Raw genomic sequence first — 16,918 nt, 5'->3', positions numbered from 1 at the left:
GGGGGGGGGGTCATTCACCCATCGGCCCATCGTGGCGACTTCTTCCGTCTTCTCCAACTCCTTCGGCAGGAGGATAGTGCGTAATGTGTACCTCACGCGGGATCCACGACCGTCATCGCCGCCAGTGATAACAAATAATTGTTTGTAGTACTCTGCCAATCAACCTTGCGCAATGAATGACTGGCTATCTTTGAGCCAGCAGCATAGACTGCGGGCCAGCCCATAGGAGGGTTCGGGTGACCCCAAGCTGCGGCTATGGCACTGGGGGGAATTTTCCGCGCGGAATAAAAGATAACGATACTTTTGAGCAGAGGGAACCCGGTATAGATATGGATTCTCCAGGGTGCTATGCCCCCCCCCCTCCTTTTCTCACATTTGCCTGGCGGATGCTTCATGTCGCTTGTGTCCATTCCCTCCGCATGCGCAGGGTGTAGGCCCGTGGGCGTTGCATGCCTGCCATGGACAACTCGGACGAGAACGGCCTGGTGACGGAGTGCAGCGTACCCATCCTGATGGGGGCGAGGACCCACGCCGGCTCGAACGGCGAGCTGCGGCCGAACAAGGTACTGCTTACGTCCCGGGAGGCGGCTGCATGTTCGGGAGCCCTTTGACGTGTGCTCTTTGCGCACCTCCCTGACCGTCTCTCTCTCTTCCCTAGGCCGTAGGATGGACTCCGCTGCTGATCCTGGCCGCGGCCGTGTCCTCGCTAGGCGCCGCGCTCCCGGTCGGCTTCAACATCGGCGTCATCAACACCCCGGCCGTTGTGAGTATCCTGAGCGGAGCCCCATACAGGCCGACCCTGACCCTGGTCACACGACCGGCACAGACTTACTGACGCGGCGCACTCCCCGCAGATCATCAAGGACTTCTGCAACGCGAGCGTGGCGGCGCACTATGACGTCTCGCTGACGCACGGCCAGCTCGACCTGCTGTGGTCCGTCGTCGTGTCCATGTTCCTGGTGGGCGCCATGACGGCCTCCATGTCTGGCGGCTGGGTGGCGGACCGCTTCGGGCGCAAGGGCGCCCTGGGCATCGCCATGGCGCTCAGCGTCGTCGGCGCGCTGCTGTTCCTCGTGTGCAAGTACGCCAACTCGGTGGAGATGCTCATGATGGCCAGGCTCGTCGTGGGCCTGTCCTCCGGACTCACCACCAGCGCCATGCCCATGTACCTCACGGAGCTGGCCCCCGTGCACCTGCGGGGCGCGCTGGGCGTCATCTGCCCCATGGGCATCAACTTCGGAGTGTTCGCCGGACAGTTCGCCGGGCTCGACTGGCTGTTCGGTATGTTGCTGTTGCCGCCGCTGCTCCATGTAGACCTTATAAGTCCCTGGATTGAGTGACTTTTGACCTTTGACCCGGCAGGTAACGAGGCCTTGTGGCACGTGCTCCTGGCGCTGTTCGGGCCCCTGGCCGTGGTGTGCGGGCTGCTGGTGCCCGCGCTCCCCGAGTCCCCCAAGTACCTGTACCTGGTGCGCGGCGAGGAGCACCGCGGCGTGCAGGAGCTGTCGCGCATCCGGCGGCAGCCCGAGGAGCGCCTGAGCGAGGAGCTGCGCGCCCTGCGCATGGCCCACAAGAGCGCCTCCGACTCGCCGGCGGGGGGCGCGGGCGGGCCCGGCGGGCGCAGCGAGGAGGCCGCGGCCCTCGGGCACCAGGGCGACTGGACCATGGGCAGGGTGCTGCGGTCGCCCGAGCTGCTGCTGCCCGTCGTGCTGGTCGTGACCCTGTGCGGCGGCCAGCAGTTCAGCGGCATCAACGCCGTGTTCTACTACTCGTCCTCCGTGTTCCAAACCGCCGGACTCACCACGACGCAGAGCCAGTACGCCACTCTGGGCTGCGGGGCCATCAACTTCGCGACCAGCGTGCTGGCGGTGCCCCTCGTCAACGGCAGCGGCCGGCGCCCGCTCATGATGCTCAGCACCACCTCGGCCGTCGTCTTCCTCTCGCTGCTCGGCACCTCCATCCTCACCATCGTGAGTTCAACAGCCGGTTCGTTCCCTCCCAAGGCGCTCCCTAGATGTTGGTGTTCTTAATCGTTTGTTGTGTTTGTTTTCTAGGATGTGTACACATGGATGCCGTACGTTGCAACTGTGTCGGTGCTCGCATACGTCCTCGTGTATGGCTTGGGAATGGGTCCCATACCCTATTTTATTGGATCAGGTAAGTCCATATTTTTGTGTTGTCTAAGACAGAGGAAAATAATAGTCAGAGGTGAAAACGGTTATGATTAAATGTACAATTTTTTCTTGCAGAAATTTTTGATGTTGGACCAAGACCACTTGGCATGGCTTTAGGAAGTCTTGCAAATTGGGGTGGCAACTTTGTTGTTGCCTTGGCCTTCCCTGCAATGCAGGCGGAAATTGGTCCTGCCTCATTTTATGTTTTTGCAGGTTTCACTGCTTTGCAGTTTGTTATCCTTAAGTAAGTTGAATCAAAATACTATAAGTTTTTCCCAAAACCGACTATGAAAATGTACTTTTTCAACAATTGAACTTTCATTTATTTAACAGAATATACCTCCCGGAGACAAAGGGTCGAGATACAGCTGAAATTGCTGATATGCTTCGAAAGGGCTTCAGGAGCACTGTTGCCAAAGATGTTAAGCCTCCCCAACCACTGCACTGTGAAGAATCTCCATAAAAATATACTAAACTGTCACCCCAGCTGTTTTTAAAAATAAGTTTAAGACTATGACTTTAATTTAGCTATAATAACTCAATGACGTAAGAACAGGGTACTCTGACAGTATGTGTGTTTGTTACTTAATGTTGCAGTTTGTTGTAATTCAAAAAATCTTGAAAAGGGGCATTCTCTCATTTTTATATGGCATTCTAGTGCTACTTTTATGACTGTGATGAATTTTATAGACCTTGTTACTTATCTGATAATTTTATTATAATACTTTATTGAATACCCATGCAGTGGGTTAATTTCTAGCCCGGGTAAGAATTTTTTGCACAATAAATGTTAAAGTTTGACTCTACAAGGCACAAAACTCAAGTATGTGTACTTTTAATGAATGAATCTCTATTAATTAACTTATTTGCTCTTTTTGAACTAATGAGGAGCTTGTCACAAAAACTATGTGTAAACTTTGATAGACATTTTAAAAACTGTTTTTATGCTATATCTTTTTTTTACAAGTATTTTTTCTATATGCCAGTTTTTGTACAAATTTTTTGTGGTAGATCTTCGGCAATATTTGAAGCCAGTTTATATCATGTCAGATAGCCTATGTCTTCCATATGTATCATACAGCATCCAAGACTGATTACATGGTAAATTTCTTTCATTATCCAGCTACTTACTTAACTCAGTTGGATTTTGAAAATGTCTGAAAGGGTATTTTAGATGTTATGCCGTCAATTGCCCGTTGAAATTATGTGGCTTACTATCAGAGAATGAAATTTTTAATTGTAATGGTATGCTGTAGGTGTAATCAGTATTTTTTTAAACGGAGCTCTTCCGTTTACATATATTTATCATTTTTTGCACTCTGCTCTCCAGCATTCAGGATTTTCTTTCAAAAGTAATAAACACCTTGGAAAGAAATAAACAATTTTCGTTTTTTTTTTTTCTGTTTATTAATTGACAGGAATCCTTCCTTCCTTGTGTTTTCTATTACAACCGATTGCTGCCGCCTGTTGCATAGGCCACTCATCATACTTCGATGTACAGCGGGCAAGCACACTCAGCGCGCACACAAATTGGCCGGCAAGGGCGGGCCATTCGTTCGTGCCCGCGGCCGCGGCGCCGCGGCACGCGCAGAGAACAATGAATTCTTGTCTTAGTTGGCCGAGGCGCCACCATAGTGGGCAGCACTGTCGCGGACGTGTCAGTAGTGACTTCTCGCTGCGAGGAACGAATCGAAAGTTTCTTCTGCCAAGGAGAAGGGAGAGGGAGAGAGGGAGAAGAAGACCAAACGTCTCCAGAGATGGCGGGTCACGAACAAGTCGGTGTCGGCGATTTTGTCCTTTTGGACCAAATAACCATTGAAAATTTTATGCACAACCTGCAAATTAGGTAAAAACAAGCTTCATTTTCCTTCAGCAATAGTTTCATTGCCAGATTGTCCTGTAAAAAAGATGATATATCTGTCCATTCAGTTTTTGGTTAAGGGGTGTGGCTAAGGTAGCCTTGGCACAATTCTGTTGTTTATTTACATTTGATGTTTATATATACTGACAATGTGTTATTTAAATGGACCGCACTGTCAGCTGTTTTATCAGAGCTTCCTAATTAATGGGCCAATGCTCTCGTTTGATTTGTGTCAACGCCGAAATGCCGGGAATATGTTGCTTCTATGACTCATACCTATATACCTCATACACTTGACTTCTCTTTCAACCATACCTGTCATTACTTTATTTTCTTTTTCACGCATCAAGTTATTTGATAGTTTTAAAATTTCGAATTTTAAGTGTTAAGAAGTTTGTGCTGGAAATGTCAGAGGAATCATAATAATTTTTCACTTTTCAGATTTAATGCAGGCAAAATTTATACTTACATAGGTGAAGTATGTGTGTCTGTAAATCCTTACCGTACAACAAACATCTACGGACCGGAACAGATTTCCCAATACAAAGGTTTGTGTCTAAGAATTTAAAGCAGTTTTGAGATGCACCTGTTGCATGGCTTACTTATTAATCTTTTAACAATGATTTTGGCAGGCCGTGAGTTATTTGAGAACCCTCCTCATATATTTGCTATTGCGGATGCTGCTCACAAGCAAATGAAGCAACAAGGCCGAGACACCTGCATTGTTATCAGTGGTGAATCAGGCAGTGGAAAAACTGAAGCATCTAAGATTATTATGAAATATATTGCAGCTGTCACCAATGTGGGTGGTCAGAAAGAGATTGAGAGGCAAGTGCAGTTTGTAAATTTCAAACTACACGTTTAATGTGCTATTACCACTGTTAACAAATGTTTTTCTCATTATTAGAGTTAAAGATGTTCTACTGCAGTCCAATGCTATCCTTGAAGGGTTTGGGAATGCAAAAACAAATCGAAATGACAACTCATCCCGTTTTGGAAAATATATGGACATAAACTTTGATTTCAAAGGTGATCCCCTCGGTGGACATATTAATAATTATCTTTTAGAAAAGTCTAGAGTTGTTGTACAACAACCTGGAGAAAGAAACTTCCATAGTTTTTACCAAGTATGTAATGTGAAAATTTATATTGATTGGTTACTTAATAACAATGATTAATTGTAGCTTTTATTTTTTTAAATATTTCTAGCTACTAAGTGGTTGCAATGAAAATGATTTGAAAAACCTCCAACTGAGTCGTGATCCAGCAAAATATGTTTACACTCAGCATAGTGGGACAAGGGTTGGAAGTGAAGATCGTACTGATCACAGAGCAACACAGTCTGCTTTCCGCACACTTGGCTTTACTGATGATGAAGTGGATACAGTTTGGAGAATAGTGGCGGCAATTTTGCATCTGGTAAGTTTATTAAGATGAGAAGATTTTAGCCATTTGCTTAATCATTTTTGCTTTTGCTGGTCTAAGAATCTTTATCATAAACTGATAAGGCAGATAAGATACCACTAACTTGAATAGCAACCTTCTGCTTTTTATCTCAGTCATTGGTGGTGATGGTCAGCAATTCACTCAGCTTACAATGCAAAAAAAAAAAAAGAAAAAAAAAGACAATTGATTGAAATCAATTAGCTATGAAAATTGTAATTACACTTTTGTTTTCAGGGTAATCTTAAATTTGCCTCATCTGATGACTCCACTGACATTGCTACCAAGAAAGAACTGGACATTGTTGCAAAGCTACTCTGTCTCAGAGCAAGTGACCTAAAGGCTGCCTTAACTGAGAGAGTTATTGCTGCGCGTGGGGAAGTGATGCAGAAGACACACACCACAAATCAGGCAGAAACTGGCAGAGATGCCTTGGCTAAGGTGTGATTAATTACCAATAGTTTGTATGATAGTAGATTAGTAGATCCTTCCTTGTCATCTTACCAAAACTTTACTGCTAATTCAATGCTTGTTCTCTTCAGGCTGTGTATGAAAGATTGTTCCAATGGATTGTGAAGAGAATTAACACTGCTATTAATGTTGATGAAAAGCTTGTATACCACCGATTTAAAGGCACTGTCATTGGTGTACTTGATATTTATGGATTTGAAGTTTTTGATGCCAACGGGTTTGAACAATTTTGTATCAATTACTGCAATGAAAAATTACAACAGCTTTTTATTGGTGGGAAAAAAGTTTCAAACTCCAATTGATCTGCAGAAATACAAATAGAAGCTTTATCTATTATCCTAATTTGTAATTTTGTTTTACTTACAGAGTTGGTATTGAAGCAAGAACAGGAGGAGTACAAGAATGAGGGTATTGAATGGACCAATATTGATTATTTCAATAACCAGGTTATTTGTGAACTTGTGGAGAAACCACACAATGGTGTTCTGGCAGTTCTTGATGAAGCATGCTTAAATGTTGGAAAAGTAACTGATGAAATGATTGTAGAGGCTTTTGATAACAAACTCAAAGGAAATGCTCATTATTCAAGCCGTCAAATTGTTCCAAGTGACAAGACTTTGAAGCACAAAGAGGAGTTCAAAATTCGGCACTATGCTGGAGATGTAAAATATGGTATCACTGGCTTTCTGGAAAAGAATAAGGATACAGTTTTTCAAGATTTTAAACGGTTACTTTATAATTCATCTGATAAAAATATCAGTTCTATGTGGCCAGAAGGTGCTGAAGACATAACAAAGGTCAGTATTTGTAAACTACTGTAACATATTCAGTAAGGTGGTGAAAGGGGGCTGGCAATCCTTGCAAAATGTGACCACATTGTGGTTCACTCTGCATTGAAAGTGAAAACTGGTGGATTTTTCTTTCTTTCCTATCTAATTCATATTTTTCCTCTTATTTAGACTACTAAAAGGCCCATGACAGCTGGTGCATTGTTCAAAGCATCAATGATTGCACTTGTTAAGAACTTAACAAGTAAAGTTCCTTTTTATGTCCGCTGTATTAAACCAAATGAACTGAAGTCTCCAGTAGCATTTGATGCTGAAAGAGTTCAGCATCAGGTTTCTTACCTAGGACTTGTTGAAAACACTAGAGTTAGAAGGGCTGGATTTGTGCATCGTGTCAGCTATGATCGTTTCTTGAAACGGTGAGGCAATTGATCCCACTTCACCCACTAACCACCAACTTTTGTTTTTAGTGTAATATATTTGGGTTTTACAGGTACAAAATGATTTCCAAGTATACATGGCCTAACTTCAAGGGAGGCTCCCAGAAAGAAGGGACCAAAGTTCTCATAAATGAAAGGGGCTTTGCTAATGATGTCAAATATGGCCATACTAAGCTATTCATTAGAACTCCAGCTACCCTGTTTTCTCTCGAAAATGTAATTATTTTTATTTTTTTTATTTTAAGTCTGTTTGTTGTTGGGTCCCAAAGTAGACCTGTTCATTTTTTGTTTCTTATTTATCTATCTATCTAAATGAAAAATTAGCTGTTATATGTTTGCATGTGTCTCCGTTGTCATTTATGCTCTAATTGCATGTGCATCTGTCGTTGACAACTTCTTAGAAAATTGGATATTGCATAAATGCATGGAGAATGTAACTTAGATGTATATCTGTTGTTTTTTTTGTCATTTTTTTGTAATAGGCTCGAGCTGAATTGATACCAAGCATTGTAGTACTACTTCAGAAAGTATGGAGAGGTACTCTAGCACGCATGCAGTACCGTAAAATGAAGGCTGCTCTTGTCATCATGAGGTACTATCATGCCTACAAGTTGCGTTCCTATATTTCGCAACTCGCTTCCAGTTTTAAGTAAGTGTGCTTTCAAGTGTTTTACTTTAATTTATTGTTATGCTAATTGCTCTGGTGTTTTATGCCTATCTGCATTTCTGGACTCAATTTCACGATACCGTTTCCTCATTTTTACCCTCTAGCATATTATCTATTTTGCATGACTGCATAACTATCTAAAGTTTTAATGTATAATTTTCTACAATTTTTTTCTTTCTATTCTACTTTGATTTTGATCTGGGCCAGTACACATTCTTGATCATACTTTGTTCTTTAATATCTAATACCATGTCTTACAATACCTCACAGAGGAGCCAAACATATGAGAGATTACGGAAAAAGTATCCAGTGGCCTGTGATGAGTGTTGCCATTCGTCCTACATACCCCAAGCTGCGTGCCATGTTTGAGCGATGGTGGGCGTGGATGATCCTACATAAAGTGCCTCGGCAAGATTGGGCACAGTTAAGGCTGAAAGTGGCTGCTGCTTCTGCCCTTAAAAATCAGAGAAGACTATATGGACAGGAGCGTAGTTGGGATGGTGACTATCTTTCAAAGCCTGATGAGAATGCAAATTCTGATCTCTTCAAGTCTAGTGTGAATAATATTAAGAATTCTGAAAGACTAAGAATGGTAAGTCATTTACAAATTGAACTCCATGGAAGCTGTATTTAGTTAGGAGAGCTAAAGCCGAGAGCTAAACGCGAGAGCGCAAAGTGATAGCCGAGAGCGAAGAATCGGTGCGGTGGTTACGGAAGAACGGCAGCTCGGGTCACTCGGGTCGGGGTTCGGCCACCGGTTCTTCGCTCTCGGCTATCATTTTGCGCTCTCGCGTTTAGCTCTCCTAACTAGATACAGCTGTACTATATATTCCATATGAATACTTAGAGAGTTGTATTTTAAATGAAGTACTATCTTATCATTTATTTAATGGATTCTTTTCCCATATTTAGGTCATGTTTTCTTCATTTGTTCGGAAAGTCAATAGATTCAATAAAATTGCACAAAGAGTCCTCCTTGTAAGTGACTCGCATATTTACAAGCTTGACCCAGAAAAGAGATTTAAGCCAATGAAAAGGGGGTGGCCCATATCAGAGGTATGAAAATCTCATGCTCAATAATTCTAAGAAAATTCAACCTTCTTACCGGTTAGTCTTTCTAATTTTCTGTTCAAAATGTTCTTTTGAAGGTTACAGGACTCAGTTTAACTCCTGGCCAAGACCAGCTCATTGTCATTCATTCTAGTAAAGACAATGACCTAGTCATTTCTCTGGAACCACAATCTAGATCCCAGTCAAGAGAGGATCGTATTGGAGAACTTGTAGGAGTATTGTGTTCTAGATATTCACAGTAAGTTTGTGCAATCATTCCTCAAATTTGAAAATCCATGACTATTGTTACCTGAAATATTGATTGTAATGCATTTCAGGCTGCGAAATGGAGAAGACCTGCGAGTTAATGTTGCCCCCAAATTCCCAATCATGTTGGGCAAAAAGAAACGGTCTTTGATTGTAGAAACATCTCCTAATATCACCGAACCAGGATTCCGTGCTGAAAAGAGTGGGACAATTGTCTACACTCTGCCCTCTTCATTTGCAGTGCCACAACGGCAAGCACCACCTCCACCTCCCACCCGCTAGGCAAACTTGTGTAAGCCACTGCAACTGTTAACGACCTTGTTAATTATTTTTTATTTCTGCTTACATTATGAATGTAGGCAACTAGTAATTCTATTTACACTGGTTTCATCCAGGTTTGTGCTTTTAGTTGGTGTTTTCACCTTTTTTTTTTACATTAGTTTTAGCATTTCTTTCATTGTTTTTCTATGAATGAATATTTTATAACACCAATACATTTGACTTATGGAAGTCTGAAGGCTAAAATGTATTAGTATCAAGTATCAGTTTTGCAGAATTTTTAACAAATTTTGATTATTTTTTATTCTTTTTGGAGAGATGCAAAATATTTTATTGCAAGTGAATGTGGATCATTTTGGGTCCACCTTTATTTCCTCTTAGAACGTTTCTCCTAAAATACTGATATTTTAAGTCTGTTTCTAGTCTTTCTGTACTTTCATGTTTGATTTTGGTATGCTGTGTTTATTTTACTATCATAAATTGTGTGCTAATATTTGTTTCTAAGGTGTATTAAAGGTAGTATGTTATGGTTATTTCCCTCCTTAATATTGCTATTGTACTACCTATTAGTTACCAAAGTTTGTTGAATGAATTTTCTTTTAGTTGCCTTATAGTTGCTGTGTATTGAAAAAAGTATTCCTATTTAATTGTCCTCATATAAGACACATCATCTTATATTCTCAATTGACACCTTTCACTTCCTGAAGTGCACTGATTCCCATTTTAGCTTTTAAGTACATTGTCTGTGGAGCTCTCATCTAAAAATGCCATTATGTATTTAATAAGAGTGTATTTCTTGTATATCATGTCATGACTTTCATAGTTTTTGAACAATGTGTGAATTTAATCCTGAGGAGCTTTAACTCTCTGTTAGCTTGATCAGTATACCGTAACATCAAAATCGATCTGTATCAAATCCTATGGACATTTTAATACCTCTCACTTTGTATTATAACAAAAACCTTCCGTTGTGAAAACATTGCCGCACCAATCATTAATCTCAAAGTCAATTACGAAGCTATTTTCTAATCTAATCCCTACAAAGACAATATTGAGTAAGCATTTACTGTTGATGAGTTTTGACCGTCTTTATAGACCATATTCACCCTTGTTTCAAACAAGAAACGTTGGTGCTGCACTATTTATTTATTTTTGCACTTTGTAAGCAAAATATCTGTGATTTTTTATTACCTCTTTGGGGAGAGTTCTATTTTGTAGTTCCTGGAGATGCAAATATTATCAATAGTCCGAAGTGTCTCTTAAGTCAAGATTAAGTAAAATTATATTCTTAATACACTTATTATTTTACCTACTAAAGTATCCCACCTTGGCTGTGGAGTTCTGAGGACTACCTTCTATGTGCCTTATTTTCTGTGTACCACCGGTAATGGGAGTCAGTTGCGCTCATCACTTTTAGGAGGGTATTTCATCAATGCAGCTTCTTACTCTTACATATTATGGTTGTAATTCGTTTTTAATTTATCTATTATCCTTCTAGATTGAGTGAAGAAATTTCTAAAATGTCAGTGCATTTGATTTTAATTTCTGTGAACTTTAAGAAGTCTTCCCAATGGAATGATTGACATTGAGCTATGTTAAATGTTCTAGTTTCGCATGAAAAGACATTTTTCTGAAATTGGTATTTGCTACTGTTGAGCAAAAGAAAAGCGACTTTAATTGTTAGAATTTGCACATTTTGCCATTCCAATCTGTATTATTTCAGCATTTAGTAGAGGACTAAATATTTTACCAGCTTAATTCTGCTGGCAAGCAATTTTTTTATTATTTTGTGCCAATAATTGTGCCAGCTTAATTCTAGAATACACTGTACTATGTGTGTGATGTTAACGCATAGGCTTGTGATTAAGTTAACTGGCTGTCTACAAGTGCCTGGAAATCTTGTATGATTGTTTACATATTGCAAATAAAGTAACAAGAAAAAAAAATTCGAGTGTTCATAAGTCAGTAGTAAGACATCAAGCTTCAATACGTCTCCAGGGATAGACAAAACGCAAAACAAAGTGAAGTATAATTAGAATTTAATGACACCACATGATGACAGCATACAAAAAGGTATGGATGCGGGCAAAACAAGCGCCATCAGCTTACAGCTTCAGCTTGGTTCTCCTCCAGTGACGCCTCTTGGCGTTGTATCTGCAATAAAAAATAAGGGAGTGTAAGAACATGACGACACCAGCACAGAATCTCCTCATTGTAGTTGATGATGGTACTAATAAAAGAACACTACTGTTCCCACCATCTCCAATGTTCTTTCAACAGACTCATGGACAGACAAATGAACAGAACAGCCCAACATCAGCACAGTGTTTTAAGTTGACACTAGCAGAAACAACTATGGTAGGTAAGAATAAATCAACTGAATGGTCTAAGAAGTGTCTACTACACTACTACCACATCAGCAGGTTGATTTTAAGGAAGAATAATAAGTCCATCTACAAATTTATTCCCAAAGGAAAAGCTACACATGTCTACACCATGAACACACAAGAGGTTATGGAACTCAAAACAAAACGCCTACCCATACGAAACGAAATTGGTCGTAACTCAATTCCACATACTAATAGAGAAATAGCTAATTTGACAACAATTAACTAACACACTTGACAGATACACGCTATCTAGTAGTACTTTTAAGTGAGGCACTCACACACACAACCGGCCTAACCTAAGCAGATAACCGGTGGTACATTTAAGTTACAGGAGCACAGGAATATGTGCCCGAAATAACAAGCAGTTCGAGTGACGAACGGCAGTGTTACAGGAGAAAACCTACATAAGAATTTAAATTCTTACCTGATTGTGTTGCCTGTCCGCATACGAATCCACTGGGGAATGGGCCTATTTTGCTTCAACTTCTTTGCAAGCTTTTGCTTGATCTTAAATGTCTTGTGGCCCGACTGAAATAAAAAATAGAAAATGCAACTTAGTATTTCAGTAAAGATACAATTAATTGGGCCTAAACAATGATGATGGTGGAAATATTCGATGGATAAGAGGAGCTTACCATTTTGGGTCCGCTGTGGCCACGCTACGGAAAATGAGAAACAATATTAGTTGCTGGGGCTGGAACCGGAACTCAGGCCAGCTGTGCGTCTTTGCCGCTAGGAGCGCTAGTGCTGCGACAACTGGAAGTACCAACATCGCATTTTTGGGGCCAGCGTCACCTCTTTCAATATTGTTTTACTGATAAACTCTAAAATATTCAGTAAAAAATGGAAAATCCCTTTTCAAAAGGAACGTACAAATGAGAGAGAATATCAACGACAGCGCAACCAGTTTGGCGCAAGTCAGTGAGTATGTTGCCTTGCATTGATGTAGCTTCGCCCCCTTCCTGCCCAACCTAAGTGGCGCGCGAGATTTTGAACTGTGGCGCAGAGAAGGGGGGAAATAACCGAGTAGAGCATTTCTTCTCACACAAGAGAAAACCTGTCTATTTTGAAAAGTGATATTAGAGACGGAAAATTTATTTCTGACAGAAACTTGCGGTTATTATCATAGAGAGGATACGATCTTTTTAATTTACTTGGTCGGATCCGTTCACTCGGCGCAGGCGACACCTCACGACACCCACGGACCGAATGGCGACCCATCACGAAGATGCCCTCAGGTTGAACGGCCCGTGCCCCTTGACTTCCCCCTCCCGAGGTGTTATTCCCGCCCGCGTGCGCTCCGCGACCGTGCGACACATCCCACTGTCCTCTCAGAAATGAGTCTCGGCGCCGATCTCATCTGCTCCCCGTCCCCGATGAGGGCGGCTGGAGCCGGGTGGAGCCCGCGGGCCCCCGGGGCGCGGCCGGCGCGGGCCCAGCCCGGCACGAGCACGAGCGTGGGCGCGGGGTCTAACGGAACGGACATGTCACGGCGCGGTACTGTACTCGCGAGAGAGGTACACGCATTGAAATGAGCGCGCGCGGCTGCGGCGGGGACGACAGAGTGTACACAAAGGAGGAAAACTAAAGAAAAGGGCTCCTGTGACGCTGCAAGAAGATTTCGACAGCAATGATGGTTGCCCCCTCCCCCTCTTATCCCCCGCTTTTTCTACTCACCGAAAAATGCCGCACTAAATTTCGGGTTATAATAAGCAGGAAAACCACCTGACCGTAAAAACGTCTCTCTGTCAGGATTTGTGCCTTCGAGTAAGGAGGGTATTGACCACACGGCCAGGTGCTGCACGGCCAGTGTTGTCGCTGTCGCCCCCCTCCCCCCTGCCCCTCCGCCCTCCGCACCTCCGCCGAGCCGCGGAAACCGATCAAACCACTCTACTCGCGGGTCATCCTACCTACACCGGCGCCGCCGACGACCGGGAGTCGTCCATCAGCTTGGCCCCTGCCCTGACCAACCACTGCACGCCCTAGGAGAGTCCGCGCCGCAGTGGCCAGGCTTTGCGTCCTGCGAACGGCGTGCCCCGCGGGGGGCAGCCCCGCCCCGCCACGCCCCGCCACGCCCCGCCACGCCCCGCCACGCCCGTCCCACGCACACGCCACCTAACTCGCGGCACGGCTTGGACCAGTTAGTCAGGCAGCATCCGAAATCCGTTTTCCGTCTCTTTCGGTAGGGCGGGACTCTGGCACCGGATGCAGCCTCAGCGGTTCATCGCCCTCCGCCCCTTTGAGACTCCAGGACGCTGCTGGAGGATCGCCTCTGAGAGGATCCCGTCAGACGCCCCCCCGCGTCAGAAGGAGCCTCCGAAGAGAGGCGTCCCGCGCGGAGTGAACTGAAGCGGGCCGAACCCGCGACAAACGCAGCATCCGTGTAGCATCCGATGGCGCCGCGAACGGCTGGGGCATACGCGTGAGCGTAATGACGAGGTGCTCCTGTGCTCCACGGGCGGGGGAGATCGGGAGGGGGAGGGGGAGGCCCGTGTAGTCCGGCGAAGCTGCCTCCAGCAGTCCCGCCGCCGCGCCGGCTCGCCGGCTTCCTCGCCCAGCCTCCAGCTCCAGCCCGGGGTTGGTCGTCTCGTCTCAGCCCGACTCGATCGCAAACCAGTTGCCTCTGCCGGACCACGGACACTGCGAAGAAAAAGGTGCCACCCTGTCGATTTTGCGCCGCAGCCCTCGCACCCTCCCCCCAGCCGCTCAGCGGAGCGTGGCGGGGCGGCCGCGACCTCGACGACGGCGTCCTCCAGGGTGAGGGTGGGCGAGTCTTCCAGTCCTGCGATATTATTGGGCACCAAGGGTTTTCGCAGCCAAATGACACCTCCTATAGGGTGGCGCTGTAAAGCGCACTGCGGGGGCGGCGCGCGGGGAACAGCACCCCCGGGTGACGGTGGGGGTGCACGACGGGCCTGGCGAGCGCGACGGGGTGCTTCACCCGTCAACAGATCAACGACCGCGGGCCCGGGCGGGCCCCGGGCCGGCCAGCTCCTCTGCCGCTGCGGGTCCGACAGAATCGGCGAGGAATGCCGTCCATTGTAGAGAGGGATTTCGGCGCTCCTCGGGGAAAGACAGCGAGGAGGGGTGGGGTGGGTTAGGGCGGGGCGGGGGGAGGTAGGTTGGGGCGGGACGGGATAAGCGAAACACCGGCTCGGAGATAACCCGCAGGGGAGGGAGGGGGGGTGGGCTCTGCTGTTGGTGTGACACGCGAGGTTCGCGAAGCCGCACGGGCCAGCAAGTCCGCAGCGTCCGCACCGCAGATCGGCGGGGGGCTCCTCCTAGTAAACACGACGCCCGACTCGCGGTGAGGCGGCGACGTGTCGCGTTCGATAGCACCACCATGAACACATTTTGGCTGCGAGATAGGACGAACCAGGGGAAGGGAAAGTGCCCCGCGGAGTTTTCATCTCTCGATATGTCTCTATAAGGCCAATCAAATGTTTTTGTGATGGTGATTTAGTGAGTGACCTTAAAAAGGGGGCACTCTATCGCTCGAAGTTCCCAGAAAGTCACCACGTTTTTTAGCTCTTTTGCGCCTGCACGGTTTTCCTTTTGATATTGTTATCGTCTCTGACCGAGGGGAAGGAAAAGTGCCTGGAGGGCAGTACTTACTTCGCTCGAGGTTTCCGCGAAGTCGCAGCCTTTTCCTCTTTCGCGCCTGCCTATTTCTCCTTCTAATTGGCGTCACTGACGGCAAGCCCACGGTCTGATTTTTTTAAGGAAAAAGGAAAGCCCGAAAAAGGCAAGCCCGCCCGGCGCTCGTGCCTGCGGTACAGTATAACTACAGAAGTGAGCAGGGTTAATCAGCCACCTCGTATTTACAGTGGAGCAGGACCTCCTCCGGGACACAATGGAGAGTGCTTGGGCTTGGGAACGACGCTCACGTATCCTGCCGACTGCACCAATATCGCAGGTTTGGTAGGGAATTCCATCTCCGCGAACACAGAACACAGAAGGGCCAAATCGTAAACATTTTAAAGTGTCGGTCATTTTAAGGGCAGGAAACTAAACCACACGCTTCGATCTCAACTACTTGAAAATGAGTTTTCTCGGTAGATGTAGAGCCCGAGTTCAAGCCCAAGTTTCCTCACCCCTTTGACATGACTGCGCTCATGGCTTTTCGGGGGTGGTTCGGGCACATCGGTGGGGTGTCGGCGGTCCTTGCCTGCATGAGGTGGCTGTCGCCCTGCTTCGGCCGCGCAGACTCGGCGCCGCGCTCGGCTCCGTTCGGCTCCTCGTTCTGTCCGGGCGGGCGGTCCGGGCGGGCGAGGCGGGCGTCGCACTTAGGCCCGTATATAACGCCGGGGACCGCACCCCTCCAGTCACTGTCCGATCCGGCCGCGGCGAGAGGCCGCAATGCGCGCGTGAACAAGCAGGCCGAGGAGCCCGAGGCGCGCGCAACAGAGTGAACACAGTGCGCGAGCGAGTGAGCGAGTTAGTGAGTGAGTTAGTGAGTGAGTGAGTGAGTGAGTGAGTGAGTGAGTGACACCGAGTGGAGCTGCTGGGGGACGAGTAAGTACACAAAGAGTTCAGTGAACGTGACTCCCGCCCGCGAGTCCAAGTTCAGGGGCGCAGCCAGCCCGCCCGAGAACAGTTTCTATTGTTTTGAGTGGGGTTCATTAAAACGGAACGCTACAAACCAAATACAAGGCATTTGTGCATAATAAACGATAATAGTGATCAGCGCCAAAATGAAATAAACGATTGACCAAAGAAGCCTTAACCACCAATCTACTTGACTGTGCATTATTTTGCAGACTATAGTTGGCAGAATCAAAAATGTATGGGGGATAGAAGGAGAAAGTTTTGAAAACAGTGGTTACTGTAAGGGTACGGATTTTCATCTCACCTCACACAATAAGTCGGACCTCTCTTCTCATTTCGGGTCTCATTTAGGCACGCAAAGTGCAAAGTGATTATTTGTGACGTTCCCGTGCGTCGTGCGTGTGTTTGAGTGGGTTTTGTCGGGTGGGATGGGGAGAGGGGGAGGGGGTGGGGGATGTCGATGACACCCTAGCTCTGGTCCAGCCTTTATTAGATAGAACAGGACATGAGACGATTCGAGCTGAATACTACACCGAAATGGTC

General features: G+C 45.8%; 3 protein-coding genes across 3 annotated transcripts; 2 read left to right on the top strand and 1 right to left on the bottom strand.

The window, feature by feature from the left end:
- The first annotated feature begins 27 nt into the window (after window positions 1-27).
- Window positions 28-3,569, top strand: LOC113209177 (solute carrier family 2, facilitated glucose transporter member 3). Its single transcript, XM_052268904.1, has 7 exons — window positions 28-563; window positions 659-763; window positions 855-1,281; window positions 1,363-1,970; window positions 2,055-2,157; window positions 2,250-2,418; window positions 2,508-3,569. Exons 1-7 carry the CDS (start codon window positions 450-452, stop codon window positions 2,635-2,637), a joined length of 1,656 nt encoding a protein of 551 aa, XP_052124864.1. The 5' UTR covers window positions 28-449; the 3' UTR covers window positions 2,638-3,569.
- A 271-nt stretch (window positions 3,570-3,840) lies between these two features.
- On the top strand, window positions 3,841-10,729 carry LOC113209140 (unconventional myosin ID). Its single transcript, XM_026426517.2, has 15 exons — window positions 3,841-4,020; window positions 4,477-4,583; window positions 4,668-4,863; window positions 4,943-5,162; window positions 5,245-5,454; window positions 5,716-5,919; window positions 6,021-6,222; window positions 6,316-6,746; window positions 6,909-7,153; window positions 7,228-7,390; window positions 7,657-7,823; window positions 8,112-8,433; window positions 8,754-8,897; window positions 8,990-9,150; window positions 9,230-10,729. The coding sequence occupies exons 1-15, from the start codon at window positions 3,932-3,934 to the stop codon at window positions 9,438-9,440; spliced, it is 3,072 nt and encodes a 1,023-aa protein (XP_026282302.1). The 5' UTR covers window positions 3,841-3,931; the 3' UTR covers window positions 9,441-10,729.
- A 730-nt stretch (window positions 10,730-11,459) lies between these two features.
- Window positions 11,460-12,599, bottom strand: LOC113209141 (60S ribosomal protein L39). The gene is made up of 3 exons (XM_026426518.2): window positions 12,463-12,599; window positions 12,252-12,355; window positions 11,460-11,591 (listed from the first exon to the last, which is right to left on the bottom strand). The coding sequence occupies exons 1-3, from the start codon at window positions 12,463-12,465 to the stop codon at window positions 11,543-11,545; spliced, it is 156 nt and encodes a 51-aa protein (XP_026282303.1). The 5' UTR covers window positions 12,466-12,599; the 3' UTR covers window positions 11,460-11,542.
- Between the last annotated feature and the right edge of the window lie 4,319 nt (window positions 12,600-16,918).

Source organism: Frankliniella occidentalis, unplaced genomic scaffold (assembly GCF_000697945.3).
Source record: "Frankliniella occidentalis isolate FOCC.00 unplaced genomic scaffold, Focc_3.1 Scaffold79, whole genome shotgun sequence".
NCBI classification, from domain to species: domain Eukaryota; kingdom Metazoa; phylum Arthropoda; class Insecta; order Thysanoptera; family Thripidae; genus Frankliniella; species Frankliniella occidentalis.
The sequence above is the reverse complement of the archived record's forward strand: the minus strand, read 5'-3'. Positions and strand labels throughout refer to the sequence as shown.

Excerpts from the sequence above, each read along its gene's own strand:
- LOC113209177 (XM_052268904.1), top strand. The coding sequence starts at position 450 with ATGCCTGCCATGGACAACTCGGACGAGAACGGCCTGGTGACGGAGTGC. Across the intron at positions 1,971-2,054 it reads GCACCTCCATCCTCACCATC|GATGTGTACACATGGATGCC; the intron begins GTGAGTTCAACA and ends TTTGTTTTCTAG. Across the intron at positions 2,419-2,507 it reads TTGCAGTTTGTTATCCTTAA|AATATACCTCCCGGAGACAA; the intron begins GTAAGTTGAATC and ends TTTATTTAACAG.
- LOC113209140 (XM_026426517.2), top strand. The coding sequence starts at position 3,932 with ATGGCGGGTCACGAACAAGTCGGTGTCGGCGATTTTGTCCTTTTGGAC. Across the intron at positions 4,021-4,476 it reads ATGCACAACCTGCAAATTAG|ATTTAATGCAGGCAAAATTT; the intron begins GTAAAAACAAGC and ends TTCACTTTTCAG. Across the intron at positions 6,223-6,315 it reads ATTACAACAGCTTTTTATTG|AGTTGGTATTGAAGCAAGAA; the intron begins GTGGGAAAAAAG and ends TTTTACTTACAG.
- LOC113209141 (XM_026426518.2), bottom strand. Across the intron at positions 11,592-12,251 it reads CGGACAGGCAACACAATCAG|ATACAACGCCAAGAGGCGTC; the intron begins GTAAGAATTTAA and ends TTTTTATTGCAG.